Source organism: Watersipora subatra, chromosome 7, assembly GCF_963576615.1.
Source record: "Watersipora subatra chromosome 7, tzWatSuba1.1, whole genome shotgun sequence".
Classification (NCBI taxonomy): Eukaryota; Metazoa; Bryozoa; class Gymnolaemata; order Cheilostomatida; family Watersiporidae; genus Watersipora; species Watersipora subatra.
This window is the reverse complement of record NC_088714.1, coordinates 41,985,282-42,007,999: the sequence shown is the minus strand read 5'-3', so window position 1 is coordinate 42,007,999 and position 22,718 is coordinate 41,985,282. Positions and strand designations below refer to the sequence as shown.

At 36.0% G+C, this 22,718-nt stretch overlaps 1 protein-coding gene across 2 annotated transcripts in view; it reads left to right on the top strand.

Moving 5' to 3' along the window:
- LOC137399688 (ribosomal protein S6 kinase-like 1) overlaps nucleotides 1–21,221 on the top strand; it is a 34,775-nt gene extending 13,554 nt beyond the window's left edge. The window contains exons 9-17 of one of the 2 annotated variants that reach the window (XM_068085882.1): nucleotides 549–617; nucleotides 1,330–1,468; nucleotides 4,626–4,769; nucleotides 7,036–7,176; nucleotides 7,766–7,882; nucleotides 9,908–10,136; nucleotides 14,639–14,766; nucleotides 19,996–20,174; nucleotides 20,700–21,221. In XM_068085882.1, the coding sequence (XP_067941983.1) occupies nucleotides 549–617; nucleotides 1,330–1,468; nucleotides 4,626–4,769; nucleotides 7,036–7,176; nucleotides 7,766–7,882; nucleotides 9,908–10,136; nucleotides 14,639–14,766; nucleotides 19,996–20,174; nucleotides 20,700–20,801 (1,248 nt within the window). In that variant the 3' untranslated portion in view covers nucleotides 20,802–21,221. Of the gene's footprint in view, nucleotides 1–548; nucleotides 618–1,329; nucleotides 1,469–4,625; nucleotides 4,770–7,035; nucleotides 7,177–7,762; nucleotides 7,883–9,907; nucleotides 10,137–14,638; nucleotides 14,767–19,995; nucleotides 20,175–20,699 lie in introns of both variants that reach the window. The other variant, XM_068085881.1, reaches the window with a different exon arrangement.
- The last annotated feature ends 1,497 nt before the right edge of the window (nucleotides 21,222–22,718 follow it).

Sequence of the window (22,718 nt, the reverse complement as noted above, 5' to 3'; positions counted from 1 at the left end):
CTTAATTCTGATTTGGTTTTCGTTTTTATTTATAATATATTTCTCCGGTTTGGCGCTTTTTGCCTTGCTTTCAGTTTTAGCCAGTCTTTTTGAAACTTTTTTAAAATGATCCGACGAGAATGGCTGAGCTATGCTGTTCTCCAAAGTGGCCTCTTTCATACATACATTGTATATGTAAAAGGCATACAAGTATGCTCTCACGTTCTTATATGCCCTTATATGCTTGTATCTCAAATTTGTCTCATATCTCAAGGTAAATTTTGCTCAAAATTTAGCTTACATCCCAAGTTTCTCGCATGTTAGGGGATTCATATGTCGAGTTATGTTTGTATTTTGTTTTCCAAGGTTTAAGTTGTTTTAAATCTGTACAGTAATTGAAAGCTTTTGTAGTGCACTTCTTCCTATTCTGTTCAATTTTCTTAATTTGCAAATTCATTAGCTTGACAAATTGGTAATTGTCTTTCAATCCAAAAGATGTTGATAAGAATGCTGAAATATATTAGCAATCACGAAGCATGCCTATGCTGACTGTTATATCTATGTGGCAGGTACTTGGGCTGATTGGAGGCAACATGCTCGTGCTTGATAAACTTACTGAAGAGACTTCCGTTGTCAAGGTGATTATTTCTTCTTTTTAAATCTCAAAGTTTGTGTGTGATTCGGTTTGTCCAGCTATAGCTATTAAAATATTGGAATGAAAAATTGGTATCGCAGAAGATTTGATCTCGGAACCTCCCATTCTCCAAACGATATGCTAAACCATTGAACTACGCGAGATCGATGTATTCATTGGGCAATATATGTCGCTATGTGAGTGAAAATATTGCTTTATTTTTGGCGCAGCGTAATTTTATGCTTGCTCTCACGGCTCTTTATTACTAGCTTACTCAAATCAGCCATTGACAATGTGCCAGGCTAACGGCAAGTGGCAGTTTATATGTCACTGTTTATAAGCTGATTTTTAATACCCTGCAACGCCAGGCACTGCATTAGTACACGAATATTTTGTACTTACCTTCTAATTATACTTGAGTATAGTTGGGATCGCTAGTGTTGATCATTTTACAATCTGCTGAACTTTTGAGATGGTCAGTGAGATGAAGTGAACACATCTTGAACTTGTTTTAAGTTTTGACAATGATTGTTTTATGGCTTATATATCTTTGTCTTTTTGTAACCTAATGAACTATTTTATGAACTAATTGAGCAATAAACAGCAGCTGTATTAAAGTAGAGTTGTGTACTAGATGATTGAGCATTGCATGAGTACATTCCGTAGTTCACTAGCCACTGTCAGAAATGAATCTTGTTATTTCATTTCTATAAAAGGTTCTTCAGAAGAATGCTCAAGTGATGGATCGAGCCTGGTCGACCCAAGTTGTACCAACTAAGTGCGCTCGTACTGTCAAGCTCAAGCGGTACTTTGAAACGGAGTCAACGATCTATTTACTTCTAGAATATGCGCAAGGTTTGTTTTTTTTTATAACGGCATCTCATAAATTATGATTGTAATAAATACTTCATTGCTTTTTGTAGTTGCATCGTTGAGAACGCTACCAAAAGATAGTTTTTTTAAATTTATTTTTGTCACTGCCAAGTTGCATCGCATTTTGAACTTTTTTAGACCAATGTCATATGTATGGCGTGTGAAGTGTTGCGCTCTGCTATGCAAGCTCACGTAGGCGTGTGATTGATGTGAAACAAATAACTATGAAATTGTAGACTGACACAACTATTACATCCTATGAAAAGAAATGTTGTCACTGGCGCAATTGATAGCTGTACAATCTCGGTTTACTTTCTACTGGCAAGACACATAATGAGTCTGAGATTATGCTGCGCACTCGATTCACATCAATCTTAGCGTATTGATCCCACGACTACGCACAACCGCGCAGGACAATGCTCTTGTGGAATGCACGCAGGATTTACTTGCATCATTCTGCGATTTCATAGCTATTTTGTTCACATGAACCGCACACCTGCATAGTCTTGCATAGCATGCCGCAGCACGTCACGTACGACAGGCATTGATCTGAGCCAGGCTTTACAGACAGCATCAATCTGAGGCCTAAGAAATGCAGGGCTCTAAAGATCACAGTGTATGCCCTTTCTCTTAGCTTGTCCACATACCAGGAAACCTCTAATCGAATGCCACCTCTATTTGAACGCCAGCATTATTTGAGCACCACCTCTATTTGAACCCCACCTCTATTTAACCGCTGCTATGAGAAAAGGGCTGAAAAACAGCACCACCCACCATTTGAACGCCACCTCCATTTGACCGTCACCTTGACAATCTTTGATGTTTTGAACCCATAATATCAAGCGATCAGTAGAAAAGTGTAAAAAAACCGTATTAATGGCTAGAAATTCCCCTGTCATACAGCCCTCGACCAAAGTGATAATGGAAAAAGAAAGGTTACTGCCGGTTGAGAAATGCAATATTAGCAGTCAAATGGCACTGCAGTGCAATAGGAGAACTGCAATGGTAGCTGCAATGGTAGCTGTAATGTACTGGGTGTTATTATGTACAACAAACAGCAATAATGAAAGGAAAATATTATATGTTTATATCTCTCCCTGCAATAGGAGAAATGCAATATTAGAAGTAAAATGGCAAACTGCTGTGTAATATAATATACACAGGCTGGGGGCTGTATATCATTGGTCATAGCAACCAATATCAAGAGGTTGTGATATTCATCTAGATTTCTGTATTTATATCTAAAAAATTATGCTGAATTTAAAAATCCAAACAGATTTTAGCTGTTTGTCGTAGAAATAGATGTATATCTCTATATCTATCTATATTATTTTTGCAGATATTAAAAACAGCTTGGCAGTACCACGATATTGGGCACAGCCGTAGTATCATCAACAAAATCTTTAGAAAAATAATAACAGTAGCATATTGCACACCATCGGTCACTATATACTTCGATCTTGTAAATTCGAATGATTATTCTTATAACTAAATCTCATAATAATCTTATAAAATCGAATAACTATTCTTACAATTAAATATTGTAATAATCTTATAAGAATCGTTAGAAAAATATCATCGTCATTTCCTTTACTTTCACTGCTTTGGACATCAGTTGGAATTCCAAAGTACTCATTATAAGTGTCCAAAATGTCAGAGTCCGGTAGAATCGGCAAAAAAGAAACGATTACTTTTCAGTACTTCTACATTAATTACAGAAACATTCGGCAATTGGCAATGCCATAGATGGTGAGATGTGCACATTTTTCTCGTGAAATGCGCACGACTTAATGGTTCTACTCTCTGTCGCACGGCCTTATCGGCATTTCGTTGGTCGGTCTTAATTTTGATTAAAAAAGGCTTGTCAAGTTTTTATTGCGATTTTAGGCCAAATTAATCTGTCTATTAATGTATAATCCAATCAGATGGGTTAGTTTTAGGATATTGCATCAACTTTTCAAAGACTTGGTAACATATTTAAGTATGTTTATATGTGTTTTGTATCATTATTATACTTGAACGACTCTACATAAAAATGGTTAAACTTTTTGATGGGATTTTGGTACAAGGGTTTGGTAACGGCCGTTGACGGATAATTTTTCGGGAGTTGTGTGTGCATATGCATTTATTATAAAGCTCCCAAACAATCAATTCGCTCGTGTTTGGTCGTGGGATGAATTGTTTACATCAATAACAATCAATTCTCTCGTTGTCAAACTCCAAAGCTTTTCGCTTTTTTTCGTTAAAACTTTGAAAGCAATACCATAGAAAAAATTAATACCTGTCTCAGGCTAATAGTAGTTTCTTGTTTAACGCGGTCTTGATACTTTGTAGTACACATATTTAAAAACTGGTTTACATTTACAATGGTAGATTAACGACTAGTTTTAGGTCAAAGGTTACGTTTAGCGAACAAAACTTTTACGTGTTGCATTTGTGATAAATGCCACGCGTAAAAGTTTTGCTTTGCCAAAATATTATTTGGACGCTAATATCGACTAGTTCAGCAGTGCAGAAGAAGAGGTGAGGTCAGAAAACATTGTGGAAGGTATTGACTTAAGCGACAATCAGAACGCAGCCATCCGAGCAAACAATGCAAATATTTTTGTTTTGAAAATGTTAATTTTTGTTTCTGAATGTCATACAACTATAATGATTCATTTATGTCACTTGTTCATGAATATATATTTATAGCATTTGATAGATTATCATTAAATTATCACCTAATTATTAATGGTATGATTAATCTCATGTTTTCACGCCATGGTCAAGTGATCCAAATGAACATCTTAATGCCAATCGTGAATACAGTCAAACTTTGACTCTAAACGGAATTTTTTGGCAAGTGACATAAATTTTGGCAAATGTTTGACTGCATCAAAATTAGTTTTTAAAATACAGCACTGAGTTAGTAAATAATATATTTTATGCTGGTTCTAATCATTTCTTCTGACATTATGGTAACATCGAGGAATTTAAAGCATTAAGTTGTAGTCTACTTAATATAGCATGTAGTCTTATATACCGGATGATTTATGTAAATTACATATTTTGGTGCAGGACAGTGTTGGTATTAAATCAACTGGCATATCTGCGCACATCTCAGTAGTTATTTACTCAGGACTATATTTGTTCTCAGGGGGCACCTTATGGCAGTATGTACATAACTATCTACAAGCACCGGAGCCTCAATCTGATCGTCTTTTGCCAGATGGAGCTGACAATATTTATAGCGGTAAAAAGTATTCAACATCTGGTGATAAAGAAACTGAATTGAAGACAGGTGTGTGTGCAGTTGTACAATTGTACAGTTAATCAGTGGGTGCAGTTGTACAATTGTACACTTAATCAGTGTGTGCAGTTGCACAATTGGTTTGTCATTCCTTTTCATCGAACTCTTACACTATGATAGCTCTATTATCTATCTCACACTATGATAGCTCTATTATCTACATATGCATGTAGACTTTTCCTTTAATACATTATTCTCTATTTATCCAACATACAGTATATGTCATCAGGTGTTAGTGTAGATATTATTATAGAAACAGAACTCTAGGTATACTGTTTTATTTGGTGAAATAGACCAGTCGTTGCCAATTGGGATCTTGATCTCACAGCGAATATGTGGATCTAATTACTGGATTACTTCCGGCTGGTTGGTAAAAAAGTTTCTCATGTCTCATACCAGTATTATTATTCGTTTTGTTGAAATAGTCAGAGTTGATACATGAAACTAGAGGAATAGCTTACAGCCTGAGGAATGAAAAAGACGAAAACAGAAAACGAGAGCTTATTGAAATACAGTATATGCTCAATATAAAGTAGAGATCTGAAATAATCATTTTTATATCGAAGGCCATAGTACATGTTCAACGATATTATAGCTGTACCAGGTTATAAGTAAGGGTATGCGTCTACGGGTGCGATAGGACTAGACGCAATTCTTTGAGGTTGAATGGGTTATTTTATTATATGTGCCCATACTTGGTATGCACTGTGAAAGCTAAAATAAAAGTCACAATATTATGAGCAAAATTCGTGAAAATCGGCAAGAATTTGTGAATGCGATAAGAAATTATAAAAAAGATTAGTAATTACCTCTTGCCCTTTATTGGTCTGGTACGGCTAGATTTATGTTAGCTTATAATACTGTATGAGTTGTCTCACTTTAGCGGCACCTAACTAATAAAGAAAACAGATTTTTAAGAAAATATTAATACACAAATAATTCAAGTTGGTTTAAAAAGAAAATAAAATCAGAAATTGTATGATATATTAAATAGTAAATACCTTGTACTTAAAAATGGAGTAGTATAGTTGTCTAATTTACGGTATATTTACACAACAAAAATACAGAGACCAGTGTGACCAACTGATCTGCTCTAGATGAAAGCGTAGAAAAACCTAAGCCGTTCCGCATGACTCGCCCATAAAACGGCAGTGAAATTATCGACCGACACCGCAATGCCTCGTGATTGGACGCATCGCAACGGCAAGGCGCACCCCAGTCAAATCATTTCATTGCACCACTCACACACACTGACATAGCATTGTTAGCTTTGTTGAGGCATCAATGTTGACGTATTTGGTGTCACATGGTTAATTTGTTTTTATTTACTAAATAAGTTGAATAGAAGGGTTAGATAAACAGTCCAATATATAAAGCTGTCCTTTAAAGATATCTTCTAGATCAGGTAATGATGCTATCTAGGTCATAAAATGACGCCATCTAGGTAATGTAATGATGATATCTAGGTCATGCAATGATGACATGTAGGCCATATAACGCAGGTCTCTACTCTTATAATAAACTATGATTAAATCGAAATGTTAAGAAAGTTTAGTAGAAAGTTTAAATACAACTAAGTGATGACCATAAAATTATTTCCATGCAATCGCTAAGCAGCACGTTGTGAGGAGATAACTTCAGCTATATTTTCATTGACATAACAACTAGTGAGCTGTATTCTTCCAGAATACAGCTCACTAGTCATTACTATGACTAGTGAGCTACTATTACTATGACTTGCACTAATGAAAGTCATAGCTCTACCAAAGAGCATTACTTGATTGGGCAGCGATAGAATTTGTTCTCGTATAAGCACTATCCCTTTATCGCTACTCGATGTTAAAACTATTCTTGGCTTTGTATAATAATATGTGAGACAACCTAAAGTAGAGGCATGATTTGTTAGTCTAATAGTCACTATTTTAATTAACCTCCCATTATAAATCCTTTAGTATTTCTAGTTACTCCAGCATTTCAAATAATGGTATTTTTTCATACAGAAAGGAATTAAATTGCCCAATAAGATGCGAGTAGCCGTATGATGCGGTATTAGGATGTACTTCCACTGGTATGGTTCACAGCTTTGATTACAAGCCATTTTTGTAACATGGTACAACTGTCATCCTCCTTCCCTTTGGTTGTTTTCACTGGTTATTTTGCTTTCGTTCATGCCATTGTTAATTTATCATTCGCTTAATATAAGGCATCTCCCAATATATTTCAGCCTCTTAGTATCTTTGTCAGTTTTCTTCTCTAGGGGTGGATCACGTTGCTGCCGCACTTGCTCAGGATGAATGCAGTGAGAACTACCGTAAAGTAGTGTTAGGCATCGATTCCCCTTCACTATCTGGTTCAAATACCGGCAGTATAAATGAGATGGAGAGTCCAGATATGCAAGGTATATATTTACTTTCGACAAGGTCTCTCAGATTTTATTTGATTACTAGATGCTCGGAACAGTTGCATTATGAGGTTTTTCGATTATTAGGGATAAAGCAGTCAAAACTTCATATCTTACCAGGTTATTGACAACTGAGCAGTAGTGGCCTAGTGGTCTAGAGCTCCGGACCTGTAAACAACAGGTTGGAGTTCAATTCTCAAAAAGGCTACTGGTTGTGACATGAATGATATCCAACCTTAAATTGCTCTCTGCAACTGGACATGTTTTCAGTTGTTAAGGTTCCCTTGCCACTGAAATCGGACATGTCCCGCCAAGGTCACAGAGACATTGTTTGTACAACAATACTCTTAAAACTTCTGCTTGCAGCAAGCTACGCAGACGTCACACCAAAAAGGTTATTGTTCACACCAAAAAAGCACTATGCCTACTCAAAGGCATATGCATGCTATAACTTGTTGTGAACCATCCGTTTTTAGTGTCAGTTATAGTGACAGTGATATTCATCGCATCTTCAGATTGACCAGATGTAACTCACTGTCAATCTTTGAGGGTCTTTGTATTCTAACCTCAATTGTTATGTCAGCAGCTGCCATGCCTCAGATCTCCCCTCAAGCGCCTGCGTCTGATGACGTGTTTTGTGCAGAGGCTAACCGAGGACTGGCGAGTTCAGGAGATTCTTGTGAACATCCTGCTACGAGGAGAAGTAAGTGTCAACAATAGAGAAATAAACTCTGGTTAGCATCAGTAATGGTTGTAACTGCGTGATTCATTTCATACCGATCGGTCAAAATAAAACATCGCAGTTCACAAGTTTGATCATTTGACTAACTTATCACCGCTGCATATATAGCTGACAACGACCGTGTTAGTTATAGTAATAACAGTGACACGATTCTTGGCTTGAGGATAATAAGTCAGTAACATACAATAGTAGTCATACATAGAGTATGGAGGTGCGTTCACCCCTATTACAGAATTTTGAGAATTTACCAATTATGGCCAATACACTCTCTATTGCTAAGTAATGGATGAATCAATGATCCGACGTTGAGTCTTTTACACTGAACTGTATAACTTGTTATTTTAAAATTTTCATAAAGAATTTTGCCATCAGCTAATTGAAAGTAATACTTAGCAATTTTTCAAAATACAGCTGCAAATAAATGAAAGCAAATGTGCTTGCTTCTATTCAGCTGCATAATTGATCGCCCTGAGGAACGACCCTGTCACCCAATTATTGGTAGTAATGTTAGTGGTTTTCAAACTCACATTAAACAATCTTCCTGGTGTTTTGGATCGTAGTCATCCCCCTTCCCCCATTTACTTATTGTTCAAAGTGGCTTCAAATATGTACCTACTGTGACTCTGTCTCAGTCTCGTGCCAGCAGGCAATCTTCCATGTCTCATTACTTTCATATTAAGTAAGTCGTACTTCGTTTTATTTTTAAATTGCTTCTTTCTATCTTTTTATTTTGTTTTTTATTGTGTTATTGGAAATAAATTATGTGATTGTGAAGTATTTTATTTTATTAAGAATCGTTTCCTCGGATAAATAATACTTGGTTAACATACCAAACTATTGTCAAAACGAAAAATTAACATAATTTCCTTATAGGAACAAAGCATCTCCTTATGAGCGCAAAACACATATTTTTGCAATTGTCAACTCTAGAACAACCGACATAAAGGTACTCATGTGAAGGGCAAAATTCCTTGTCAATTTGGTGAAGGCTTTTCCTCTGAGCATTTCAACTACGATCAAGTTCTCTCGGTTTTAATCTTGAAACATCCTGGCAGTCAGATCACCTAAAAGAAAACACGAAGTATCAATTGATAGAAAAACATCTATACTCTCTTATCAAATCTTTGGTGATAAGTTAATGTGAGTGACCTTTTAATTCGATCAGCTTTCTTCATGGACATCTACATGTACCTACCTACCTTACGTTACATTCAGCAATGCAATCAGTTTTTCGTATTCTCCTGTAAGTTAACTTAGCTAGCTATCGCTAGAGTCTGTAGTCTTACAGCTACCACTGCCTAGTGCAAAATAGAACAAGCTAGCCCCAACTAGCACCATCTAGCTGATCTAGCTAGCAGACCACTTACCTACAATACTATAAATACTGAATTGTCACTTATTATTACTTCCAACCCTCACTCTATAGTCACAGTCATTAGTAGTCACAGTCACTCTCTAGTCACAGTCACTCTATAGTCACAGTCACTCTCTAGTCACAGTCGCTCTCTAGTCATATTCACTCTATAGTCACAGTCACTCTATAGTCACTGTCACTCTATAGTCACAGTCACTCTCTAGTCGCAGTTACTCTCTAGTCACAGTCACTCTATAGTCACAGTCACTCTCTAGTCGCAGTTACTAGTAGTCACAGTCACTCTAGTCACAGTCTCTCTATAGTCACAGTCGCTCTCTAGTCATGGTCACTCTCTAGTCACAGTCACTCTCTATTCACAGTCACTATAGTCACAGTCACTCTATAGTCACAGTCACTCTCTAGTCACAGTCACTCTAGTCACAGTCACTCTTTAGTCACAGTCACTCTATAGTCACAGTCACTCTATAGTCACAGTCACTCTATAGTCACAGCCACTCTCTAGTCGCAGTTACTCTCTAGTCACAGTCGCTCTCTAGTCACAGTCACTTTCTAGTCACAGCCACTCTCTAGTCAGTTACTCTCTAGTCACAGTCACTATTTGCACATTTTAGTGTCTCTTCGTCGCTCTAACAGTTCAAAGAGCCGTAGCGCTTCCGTCGAGAGGGCTAGTGATTCGGTTAATTCGGCCCGCCACCGCAATTGGTCGACTTTCATTGAAGAACTTGAAGTGTCAGAGAGGAGACATTCAAGACCATACCTTCCAGAAAGCTGCGTGCAGCGGTGGGCTGCAGAGTTGCTTCTGGCAATAGATGAACTCCACCACACAGGTCTCATTCTCGGGTTAGTGCATATGTTACTGATAGGCGATTGCAATGGCACACAAGCTGTGATAGGTGTTGCCCAAGCAACGAGACTGTGTAAGTAGAACTTTCTGACACTTGTACACAGGTTCATATTACATGCCGTCCCATAAGGTGCTATGAAACAAACTAACTCTTTCGCTACTAAATTCATTTCTTTACCAGGGCATAATTACGTATTCGGTAAAACCTAATATTTGAGAAGACGCACATGTATAAATTGTCATAAATTTAAACCAAATGGTCTACAAAAACAAATTTTGATAACAAATAAATCAGCATAAAATTTTACATCAGCTGATGCCATAAAAGGGCTATAAATGTGTTGCAGAGTGAGCTTGGACACTTTCGGCCATTTCTGCTAAGACCGTGAGCATGTTTTAGTCAGATGATTTATTAATATTATTACAGCTTATGACATTACTATTAGTGTTAAAAATAAAATGATCGCTCTCAGCTGTACTATTGTTCAATGAAAATCACTGAAAGTCCATAGAACTAAAATTAGTGAAACCTTCATAGCTGGAATGCATCAGACATGACTGGTCATTGCTGAGAAAAAATCGTGATAAAAAATAAATCTTTTGCAAAGCGAGACTCTGCTCAGGTTGTAAACATAATTTCTATTGGCTCAACACATGCAGATAATTGTTTTCTTTCGTTTAAGCGCAGATATGATTGGCTAGTTAATTAACTACTCACTTACCAGCAATGATTGTGCCAAGCCTACTAAAGCTGCACCATGTGGCTCTCAGCCATACGCAAACACTTAGCCAAGCCTTACTACGCGGATCGTGGTAGTGAAATAGTTAATATTTTCGTATTTAGTTAGCGGTCTCAGTATTTTGAGAAAATGGTTTTGCGAACTGCCAACTTTATTCTAATGAGGCGTAATTGCTACTGGAATAAATGTTAAAACTTTAGCCATGTGTAGTTCAATGAAAGATGTGGGTTATCATCATTATCGCTCTGTAACTGACAATCTACTTTTTTATTAGTAAAACTTGCGGTTGGTATTATGTTATTACTGCCCTCTTTTTATATCTGAGACTTCCGTAGAGGGAGGTTTAAAGACTTCCGTAGAGGGAGGTTTAAAGACTTCCGTAGAGGGAGGTTTAAAGACTTCCGTAGAGGGAGGTTTAAAGACTTCCGTAGAGGGAGGTTTAAAGACTTCCGTAGAGGGAGGTTTAAAGACTTCCGTAGAGGGAGGTTTAAAGACTTCCGTAGAGGGAGGTTTAAAGACTTCCGTAGAGGGAGGTTTAAAGATAAACTTACGCAACATTTAGTAGACTTCATCAGAAAGTATCGATATTTTTCTATTTTTAGCAATTGTGTTTGATGTGATCTGGGTGCCAGGATGTTTCAAGATTAAAATCGACAAAACTTGATTCGCCTAAATTGCTCCAATCAAGCGTAAGCGTATTCTTCTTCTGAGTGTTAATCATGATAAAGTTGTGTCAATTTTAATCTTGAAACATTCTGGCAGTGATCAAGTGAAAGCACAATAATGTCGACTATAGTTGTGAAGGGACCAACAGAATAGAGACGGGTAACATTGCAACTTGAACACAATAACTGATATCAACGATAGCGACGATAACAACTAGTAACGTAATTTCGCATGCATTTTTCTTCTGAGTGTTTTAAGCGTGATCAAATTTTGTCGATTTTCATATTGAAACATCCTGGCAGTCAGATCACCTCAAACATCAAAAATAATCAAATGATTAGATTAGATCTACGAAAATCTTAAGGAAGTTCATCATTAAGGTAGCCTGATCTTTGCTAAAAACAGATCCTACTACTGATATAATTGATAATCCTACTACTGATATAATTGATAATCCTACTACTGATATAATTGATAATCCTACTACTGATATAATTGATAATCCTACTACTGATATAATTGATAATCCTGCTACTGATATAATTGATAATCTTACTACTGATATAATTGATAATCTTACTAGTGATATAATTGATAATCCTACTACTGATATAATTGATAATCCTACTACCGATATAATTGATAATCTTACTACTGTTATAATTGATAATCCTACTACTGATATAATTGATAATCTTACTACTGATATAATTGATAATCCTACTACTGATATAATTGATAATCTTACTACTGATATAATTGATAATCCTACTACTGATATAATTGATAATCTTACTACTGATATAATTGATAATCCTACTACCGATATAATTGATAATCTTACTACTGATATAATTGATAATCCTACTACTGATATAATTGATAATCTTACTACTGATATAATTGATAATCTTACTACTGATATAATTGATAATCTTACTAGTGATATAATTGATAATCTTACTACTGATATAATTGATAATCCTACTACCGATATAATTGATAATCTTACTACTGATATAATTGATAATCCTACTACTGATATAATTGATAATCTTACTACTGATATAATTGATAATCCTGCTACTGATATAATTGATAATCTTACTACTGATATAATTGATAATCTTACTAGTGATATAATTGATAATCCTACTACTGATATAATTGATAATCCTACTACCGATATAATTGATAATCTTACTACTGCTATAATTGATAATCCTACTACTGATATAGTTGATAATCCTACTACTGATATAATTGATAATCTTACCACTGATATAATCTTACTACCGATATAATTGATAATCCTACTACTGATATAATTGATAATCCTACTACTGATATAATTGATAATCATACTACTGATATAATTGATAATCTTACTACTGATATAATTGATAATCCTACTACTGATATAATTGATAATCTTACTACTGATATAATTGATAATCCTACTACCGATATAATTGATAATCTTACTACTGATATAATTGATAATCCTACTACTGATATAATTGATAATTCTACTACTGATATAATTGATAGTCCTACTACTGATATAATTGATAATTATATTACTGATATAATTGATAATCTTACTACTGATATAATTGATAGTCCTACTACTGATATAATTGATAATCCTACTACTGAAATAATTGTTAATCGTACTACTGATATAATTGATAGTCCTACCACTGATATAATTGATAATTCTACTACTGATATAATTGATAGTCCTACTACTGATATAATTGATAATTATATTACTGATATAATTGATAATCCTACTACTGATATAATTGATAATCCTACTACTGATATAATTGATAATCTTACTACTGATATAATTGATAATCCTACTACTGATATAATTGATAATCTTACTACTGATATAATTGATAATCCTGCTACTGATATAATTGATAATCTTATTACTGATATAATTGATAATCTTACTAGTGATATAATTGATAATCCTACTACTGATATAATTGATAATCCTACTACCGATATAATTGATAATCTTACTACTGCTATAATTGATAATCCTACTACTGATATAGTTGATAATCCTACTACTGATATAATTGATAATCTTACCACTGATATAATCTTACTACCGATATAATTGATAATCCTACTACTGATATAATTGATAATCCTACTACTGATATAATTGATAATCCTACTACTGATATAATTGATAATCTTACTACTGATATAATTGATAGTCCTACTACTGATATAATTGATAATCCTACTACTGAAATAATTGTTAATCGTACTACTGATATAATTGATAGTCCTACCACTGATATAATTGATAATTCTACTACTGATATAATTGATAGTCCTACTACTGATATAATTGATAATTATATTACTGATATAATTGATAATCCTACTACTGATATAATTAATAGTCCTACTACTGATATAATTGATAATCTTACTACTGATATAATTGATAATTATATTACTGATATAATTGATAATCCTACTACTGATATAATTGATAGTCCTACTACTGATATAATTAATAGTCCTACTACTGATATAATTAATAGTCCTACTACTGATATAATTGATAATCCTACTACTGATATAATTGATAATCCTACTAGTGTAACGATATAATTGATTTGCCCAACTTTAATTTCTTTGGGACACATTTACAAGAAATTGTGGCTATTATGCGTTATATCTATTATAACAAGTCATATTATATTGCTATTATAATATTAGTCATTTTCTATCACTATTGTCATATTTATAAAATCAGTGAAATCTTCTACTACTCTATTGTCAATTTTATCAAACTGATTTTCTGTAAATATGAAATTCCTAAACCCTGTTTATTTTCTGCCGTATTGCTATTTGTGGCAAATTATGAGGAAAGACTACATCCAAAACCTTCATAAATGATACCAATTAATGACTTTTTTATTTCATCAAGTTTGAATATTTTTAATACTGTTCAGGCGCCTATTAATGTACTGTTATGCTTCCTTTTTATTGAAAAGAGGTGATGTTAGGCATGGTGAGAACATCTGCAATTCCTGTAATATTCATTCATTCAATAGGGACCTTAAACCGGACAACCTGCTGCTTGACTCGAGAGGCCATATTGTGCTCACTTACTTCTGCCAGTGGCCAGGGGTTGCTCGAGATATTCTTGGAAAGAGTGCTCATCATCTTTATGTTTCACCAGGTAATCTTGTACCTAGCGTGTTGGAAACTTGTACCAAGCGTGTAGGAAACTTGTACCTAGCGTGTAGGTAATCTTGTACCTAGCGTGTAGGTAACTTGTACCTAGCGTGTAGGTAACTTGTACCTAGCGTGTAGGTAACTTGTACCTAGCGTGTAGGTAATCTTGTACCTAGCGTGTAGGTAATCTTGTACCTAGCGTGTAGGTAACTTGTATCTAGCGTGTAGGTAACTTGTACCTAGCGTGTAGGTAATCTTGTACCTAGCGTGTAGGTAATCTTGTACCTAGTGTGTAGGTAACTTGTACCTAGCGTGTAGGTAATCTTGTACCTAGTGTGTAGGTAAACTTGTACCTAGCATGTAGGTAACTTGTACCTAGCGTGTAGGTAATCTTGTACCTAGTGTGTAGGTAACTTGTACCTAGCGTGTAGGTAACTTGTACCTAGCGTGTAGGTAGCGTGTTGGTGGTATCAGTTGAGGATGTATCATGCCTTAGCTATTACTGCTCCAAGCCAGTAGTGCTTGCATTATGACCGGCTGGCATAGGGTAATCCCGTACATGTAGTTGAATCAGATCCCTTCAGTTTAGTTTTATGGAATAGTTACTGTACAAATCTCTTGCAATACCTTCAAGGATTCTAGCTTTGGCAGCGGCTTGTTTCACTGCCATGGTTGTTTGTCATTGCTATTAAGTGTTGTCTGTCGCAACTTACAAGTCAGCAGATACACTTATTTGTGAATATAGCCAGTGTAACTTCATACTGCAGTCACTGTTATTATGAAATCCTTGGACTATTCCTAGGTTATAGTAGGGTGGTTTAACTGTTTGGTGGCGATTTTGATGGTAGGCGGTTTGAGATACACCACTATTTAAAGAGATATAGCTAATCGTATAAACAATATAACCGTGTAATGGTGATGTATGTCACAGCTGATGATTTTTAGAGTGAATAACACAGGAACTAAAACACGCCGGCCTTCCAGTCTTATAATATGCTCATTCCATGGCCTTCCACATACGCGGGCATTCATGATGTAAATGTTTCTAGTTATCATAAACACAAACAAGTTTTTTTCAAGTTGAAATATACAAATAAATATTGACAAAGAGTTACAAGTTTTTACGCATTATAATATCATCATGAAATGTTGCGACAAATCTATAAATAGAGAATTTGCGATGTACCGCGATATTGTTATTTTCTGACGATTTGCTAGTGAAGGAATATGGACATGTTTTTATTACTAGCAAAAGTAACCCCTGGTTTCTGGTTGACTCAAGCAATCATTGTAGATATTGCTGTGACAAGTCTGTCTATGCATATACAGTGCACCCCTGAGTTATGATGTCTCTGTTATACGGTTTTTCTCGTTTTACGACGTAAAACTCGCCGTTTTTCCTTCGCCATAGAAATTTTTTTGCCATACGACATCAACAAAAAATTTATCTCGAAATTCAAATTTGGCAGTTAATGTGCTGAATACGTCGGAATGACGAAGATGCTGGTATGTATTTGCCGAAATCCCTCCCACAGCGCATGAAAGAGATACGATGCTCAATCTCCTTCTCAGTTCAGCATTCTTCGTGTTTCATAAATTCTTGATATCGCGTGAGTGAAATGAAAATTAGTGAAAATTAAGCGAAAGTGAAAGTTTATTGTTCAATTTAGCGTTTAATTTATGATAAACTTCAATTAAATATGCGTATATAACTATATAATTACATATGTAACTTGAAATTGTTAAACATAAGTCCTACGTTTAATAACGACGTTAGAGGAAGAAGCAAGAAGAAGATTGCCATTGCAACAAAACTAGAGTTACTAGGTTAACTATAAGTTAACTAAAGTTACTATGATTTTTATACTATTTGGTTACTAGTTTTTAATATTTATCGTACGTATATAAAATTTTGATGTTTTTTGACCAAGGGGTGTTTGCATTAGATAATTGCTATAGGTTTCTATATATTGCAGTTTCGTCTTACAATGCTAACATAGAAACGAAATACTGTCATATGGCGTGGGTGCACTGTATTACACTTGAGGGATTTGTGGATCATGCCGAGCTTGACATGTTATTTGAACAGGTGTCCATTTTCTCCCATGGCTTGGAGTGATACAGACAGTAAAAATAGCAGCCTTGTTAGTTTAAAAAAATGTTGTTTGGAATGTTTGCTCTTCTTAATCTAAATAATTATATTTTTTTTAAAAGCCAACAGGTTATGGTAATCTAATGCACTCTTGAGCGGTACACTGTGTTGCGTGTAACATTTTATATGTAAGAAACCGCATGTTACGAAGTTCCTGTCACTTGTTTTATGTTGTATGGCAGTGTAAGACCTCGAAAACTTCTGCTTGTGTTTGAGTTGTCGATAGGCAGAGGGAATGTTAGGTTCACTCCTATCAGGTTCACTCCTATCAGGTTCACTCCTATTAGGTTCACTCCTATCGGGTTCATTCCCATCAGGTTCACTCCTATTAGGTTCACTCCTATCAGGTTCACTCCTATTAGGTTCACTCCTATTAGGATCACTCGTATCGGGTTCACTCCTACTAGGTTCACTCCTATTAGGTTCACTCCTATCGGGTTCACTCCTATCGGGTTCACTCCTATTAGGTTCACTCCTATTAGGTTCACTCCTATCAAGTTCACTCCTATTAGGTTCACTCCTATTAGGATCACTCCTATTAGGTTCACTCATATCGGGTTCACTCCCATTAGGTTCACTCCTATCGGGTTCACTCCTATTAGGTTCACTCCTATCAGGTTCACTCCTATCAGGTTCACTCCTATTAGGTTCACTCCTATTAGGTTCACTCCTATCAGGTTCACTCCTATCAGGTTCACTCTTATTGGGTTCACTCCTATTAGGTTCACTCCTATTAAGTTCACTCCTATCGGGTTCACTCTTATCGGGTTCACTCCTATTAGGTTCACTCCTATCAGGTTCACTCCTATCAGGTTCACTCTTATTGGGTTCACTCCTATTAGGTTCAATCCTATCGGGTTCACTCCTATCAGGTTCACACTCCTATTAGGTTCACACTCATTAGGTTCACTCTTATCGGGTTCACTCCTATCGGGTTCACTCCTATTAGGTTCACTCCTATCAGGTTCACTCCTATTAGGTTCACTTCTATCAGGTTCACTCCTAGCGGGTTCACTCCTATTGGGTTCACACTCCTATCAGGTTCACACTCATATTAGGTTCACACTCTTATTAGGTTTACTCCTTCTTTTGGTATTTGTTGTTTTTCGAATCGTGATCTAGAGGACTGATGAAATCCTGCCTCAAACATCTTGCTATCACCTGGTCCATCTGGTTCATTAGTTTTCTGAGTAGTTGCTGTCAGTGTAGTTGATTTCCCTCTTCTGTTAGTTGTGCCAACCTTTTACTTCTGCAGAGCCTCTAGGTCGATCCTTGACAGCGCGCAACAAAAAATAATCACTTTGAAATGCTTCAGTTGCTAAGAAACAACTAGTAATGTTGGATGGTGTCATTGCTGTCATGTACCCTTTGCTACTGTATTCCACGATATTTTACATAGAGAACATTTTTCCTTATTCGATAGCAATCTAAGCATGTAAAAAAGTGTTAGTGCTGCTTGAATGACACAAAGCCACTGATATCTAAAGGCTGTAGTTTATGGGCATGAGGGCTTTTACTGGAGGAAGAGATTTACTAGTGAGGGCAGAAGAGTAATAACAGTAATTGCTTTGAGTACGTAAAGAAACAAATCATTGGTTATTAACCATCTAGGATGGCTTATATTACTCCATCTAGGATGGCTTATATTACCCCATCTAGGATGGTCTATATTACCCTATTTAGGATAGTTTATGTTATCCCATCTAGGATGGCTTATATTACTCCATCTAGGATGGCTTATATTACCCCTTCTAGGATGGTCTATCTTACTCCATCTAAAATGGTCTATGTTACCCCATCTAGGATGGTCTATATTACCCTATCTAGGATAGTTTATGTTACCCCATCTAGGATGGCTTATTCTACCCCATCTAGGATGGTTTACTTGACCCCCACAGTAGCCTGTCTTGACAAACTGTTGTTTTTGCGGAGTCGTCCCCCGTCGAGCGGGTGAGCAACAACAGCCTGTCACAAGAAGTACTGCACCTGATGCATCAGCTGCATTGAAAGGGAGTTGTTCTCTTCCGTCTATGCGGCTTGGTTGCGATGTTATGTCGGTCGCTCCATTGGTAATCATAACGGATTTCGTGCAAAAATTTATGTAGAAAAATTAAGGTAAGAACATTTAATTAGCGACCCGTCTCTGCAGTAAACTTTAGTAGAATTTGAGAACTTAGGCAACAACAGCGACTAAAAATGTTGTAAATTGTGCGCTCAGTCAGTTTTATTTCTATTTTTATCAGTCAGTTTTATTTGTTGTTATTGATTTTATTTTCAATTTATTTTATTCTTAAGTTCTACTAAAGTTTACCACAGAGACTGGTCTTTGGTTAAATGTTGTAATCTTTTTTTTTTACATAAATTTTTGCATAAAATCCGTTATGATTACCAATGGAGCCACCGACATAACATTGCAGCCAAGCCGCGTAGACGGAAGAGAACAACTCCCTATAAGTGCAGCTGATGCATCAGGTGCAGTACGTTTTGTGACAAGCTGTTGTTGCTCGCCTGCTCGACGGGGGACAACTCCGCAAAAACAACAGTTTGTCAAGACAGGCTACCCCCACAGCTTTCAAGTAGAAAGGATCCTATGGAAGTTTGGGTGTTGTATGTTCATGCCCAAATATATTGTCTTAAAACATTCTGAGCTTTGGTGAACATTATGAACAAGTTTATTACTGATTGAAGCAAGTCCACACAAAATTCATTTGATTAAGTAAATTATTGATTTACTCAAATTGTGACAAGAACAGTTTGACCATTTCATATGCAGCTTGTAGCTGTACAAAAAAATAAGTAACATAACTTCAAAAAGAAATAAAGGGAGTCAATTGGTGAATTTTTTACCAATTGGGAAGTGCTCCATCATAGCCACTAGTCCATATTCTACCATTCTCCCTCAATACAAGCATGTATTTGGTACATTTGCGATATTAAAACAGCTGTTTACGGCATAAATAATTCTCTTATAGCTGTCTACTCGCATTCAGTAACTAATATACCAAACTGATTGCAGTAACATTGGAATTTTTTAACTATCATTTGTAATTTAATTGACTCTTTGTTCTCCTTGTGATACAGAGGCGAGGTTGCCAGGTGGAATGTGCAAGGCCTCCGACTACTGGAGCTTTGGGGTGCTTCTCTATGAGCTGCTAGCCGGTGTAAGTCTTGGCAGCGTTCATCCAAGAGGCATAACTTCTCACACAATACTCCACACCCCTCAACATCTGTCCACGGAAGCAGACCACCTACTCAAGCAGGTCAGGATGCAACATTGTATACATATAACTGTTGTTTTACACCATCATAACTATTGTATATGTGTGACTGTCGTTTTACATCGTGTTAACTATTATATATATATGTGTGACTGTTGTGTTACACCGTGTTAACTATTGCATATGTGTGACTTTGGTTTTACATCGTGTTAACTATTGTATATGTGTGATGTTGTGTTAACTATTGTATATGTGTGACTGTTGTGTTACACCGTGTTAATTATTGTATATGTGTGACTGTTGTGTTACACCGTGTTAACTATTGTATATGTGTGACTGTTGTGTTACACCGTGTTAACTATTGTATATGTGTGACTGTTGTGTTACACCGTGTTAACTATTGTATATGTGACTGTTGTGTTACACCATGTTAACTATTGTAAATGTGTAACTGTTGTTTCATATCATCTCATGTGCACCTACCATTAGCATGTTCACCTATCGTATCTTACCCATTTACCTATGATTAACATGTGCAGCAATCATGTTATTCCGTGTCCTTTTCAGCTACTTCGTTGCAACCCAAGAGAACGGCTAGGAGATGCTGCAGGGGTAGAGGAGATAAAGGCACATCCTTTTTTTCAGAAAATCGTGTGGTCAGCTATCTAGCGAACTTGCGGGAAAGCCTGAGAACTTTAGATAGATATTAAGGAATAGTATGTACGGAAATCTATGCATGCTTTTATTCATCGATTTCCATCGCCATGCACCAAAATCTTTCATTCTGGCTGTTAGTCATTTTTTGTAAACTCCCAAGCTGAATGTACACGCTTCTCAGATATAATTCAGACTGCTCGCTATGAATGTAGATGTAGGGGGTGCATGCTGATTTATATATGATAATGTAATGGCGAACGGTGGTTACGCTTCATTCTAGCTATTCATATAATTATTATTTTCATTATATATTAACATGTTTTTCATTATATTCATGTTTTTGTAATGAAACTCATCTATTTATTACATAACCTTGTCTATACTTCATCTGCCCTTCAAGGTGAAATAATAAAGTCTAACTGGGTGGTGTAACCATGTCCTATCTCCTTGCAGTCATGTTTCACACTGCTACAGGGTTGCATCTATTACATCTGTTGTCCTTGCAGTCATGTCTCACACCGCTACTGGGTTGCATCTATTACATCTGTTGTCCTTGCAGTCATGTCTCACACCACTACTGGGTTGCATCTATTACATCTGTTGTCCTTGCAGTCATGTCTCACACTGCTACAGGGTTGCATCTATTACATCTGTTGTCCTTGCAGTCATGTCTCACACCACTACTGGGTTGCATCTATTACATCTGTTGCAAGTTGAAAGGATGTACTCTTCAGATGTGATAACAATCATGTTATAAAGAATTTTGTAATAGCGCGTTACCCTAACTCTGCTATCCTAAGGGGGCTTTCTGTAGAAGCCCCGTGTTGTATCGAATCGCTTACTCAGTGAAATAAGATGTTCCAAATTATAAAGTCTATTTGTTAAAGTGCCACATGTAGACGAATCGAGTAGAAAACTGACAGACAGATTGACACACACGGAAGAGTATCAGTTGCTTATATATACTAAGCGGTGCATGCCATGAGCCAAACACAATGTTAAAAAATAACAATAGCATTACAAAATTAACTTTTGTTTCAGACATGCAGAGATAGAGGCAACAGGCATGTAAATATAGATGTTCTTTGTATAAACAGGTTTTGCTATTAGAGCTGACATGTTATGATGTCAGATGTCACTTTGCTATCAAAATCTATATATATATATTTCTCAAAGTACGTCTGTCATTCCGGCCTGAGTTTGAGATTATAAGAATTTAGACAATGGCGTCATAGCTGGTTAGCTGTGGCGGCGGAAGTGCCACGCCTCCAATTGATAACATGTTACTGAGATACTAACTTTCACCTTCCAAAAACCCATTTCAAAAAGTAGCTAGGGTTACTTAACCACAACAATTCTACTTCTCCATTCTTTTCTTTGTTAGTGATTCCCATATACGTGTATTAGAGGATTTCCTTTCCTAAATGTTTTTAACAAAAACTTCAAAAATTTATATCAAATAATTGGTGAAATCCGTTTTTGAATAATAATTTTTAATTATTATTAGAATTTAAACTTCTGTGTTAGTTTAGACTAATATAAAAGTCCTCCTGTCAATATTTATTTTTTAGCACTGGTTCTAAGCTTCTAAACTAAAGTGTAAAAAAATGCAGCTCAATGCAAGTGTATGCAAATTTTCTGAATGCATACCGCCACCAGAAGTGAGGCGTTATATAAAACAATGTTTACATGATTGTCTACACTTTTCTATGTTCTACTCAGATTCTGGCTATAGGTATAGCTATAGGTATAGCTATAGCGCACGCTGATTATTTTACCAATGCGGCACGCGTTACAATACCTTTATTAAGAAATATTTTTCGTAAGGTTTAGTTACTATATCTGGGGTCAAAGCCAATTCTTCTCGCGCAGACAATTATATTGTCTCAAGGGAAAAAGCCTCGACATGATCTTTCCGTTCGGTCAGAC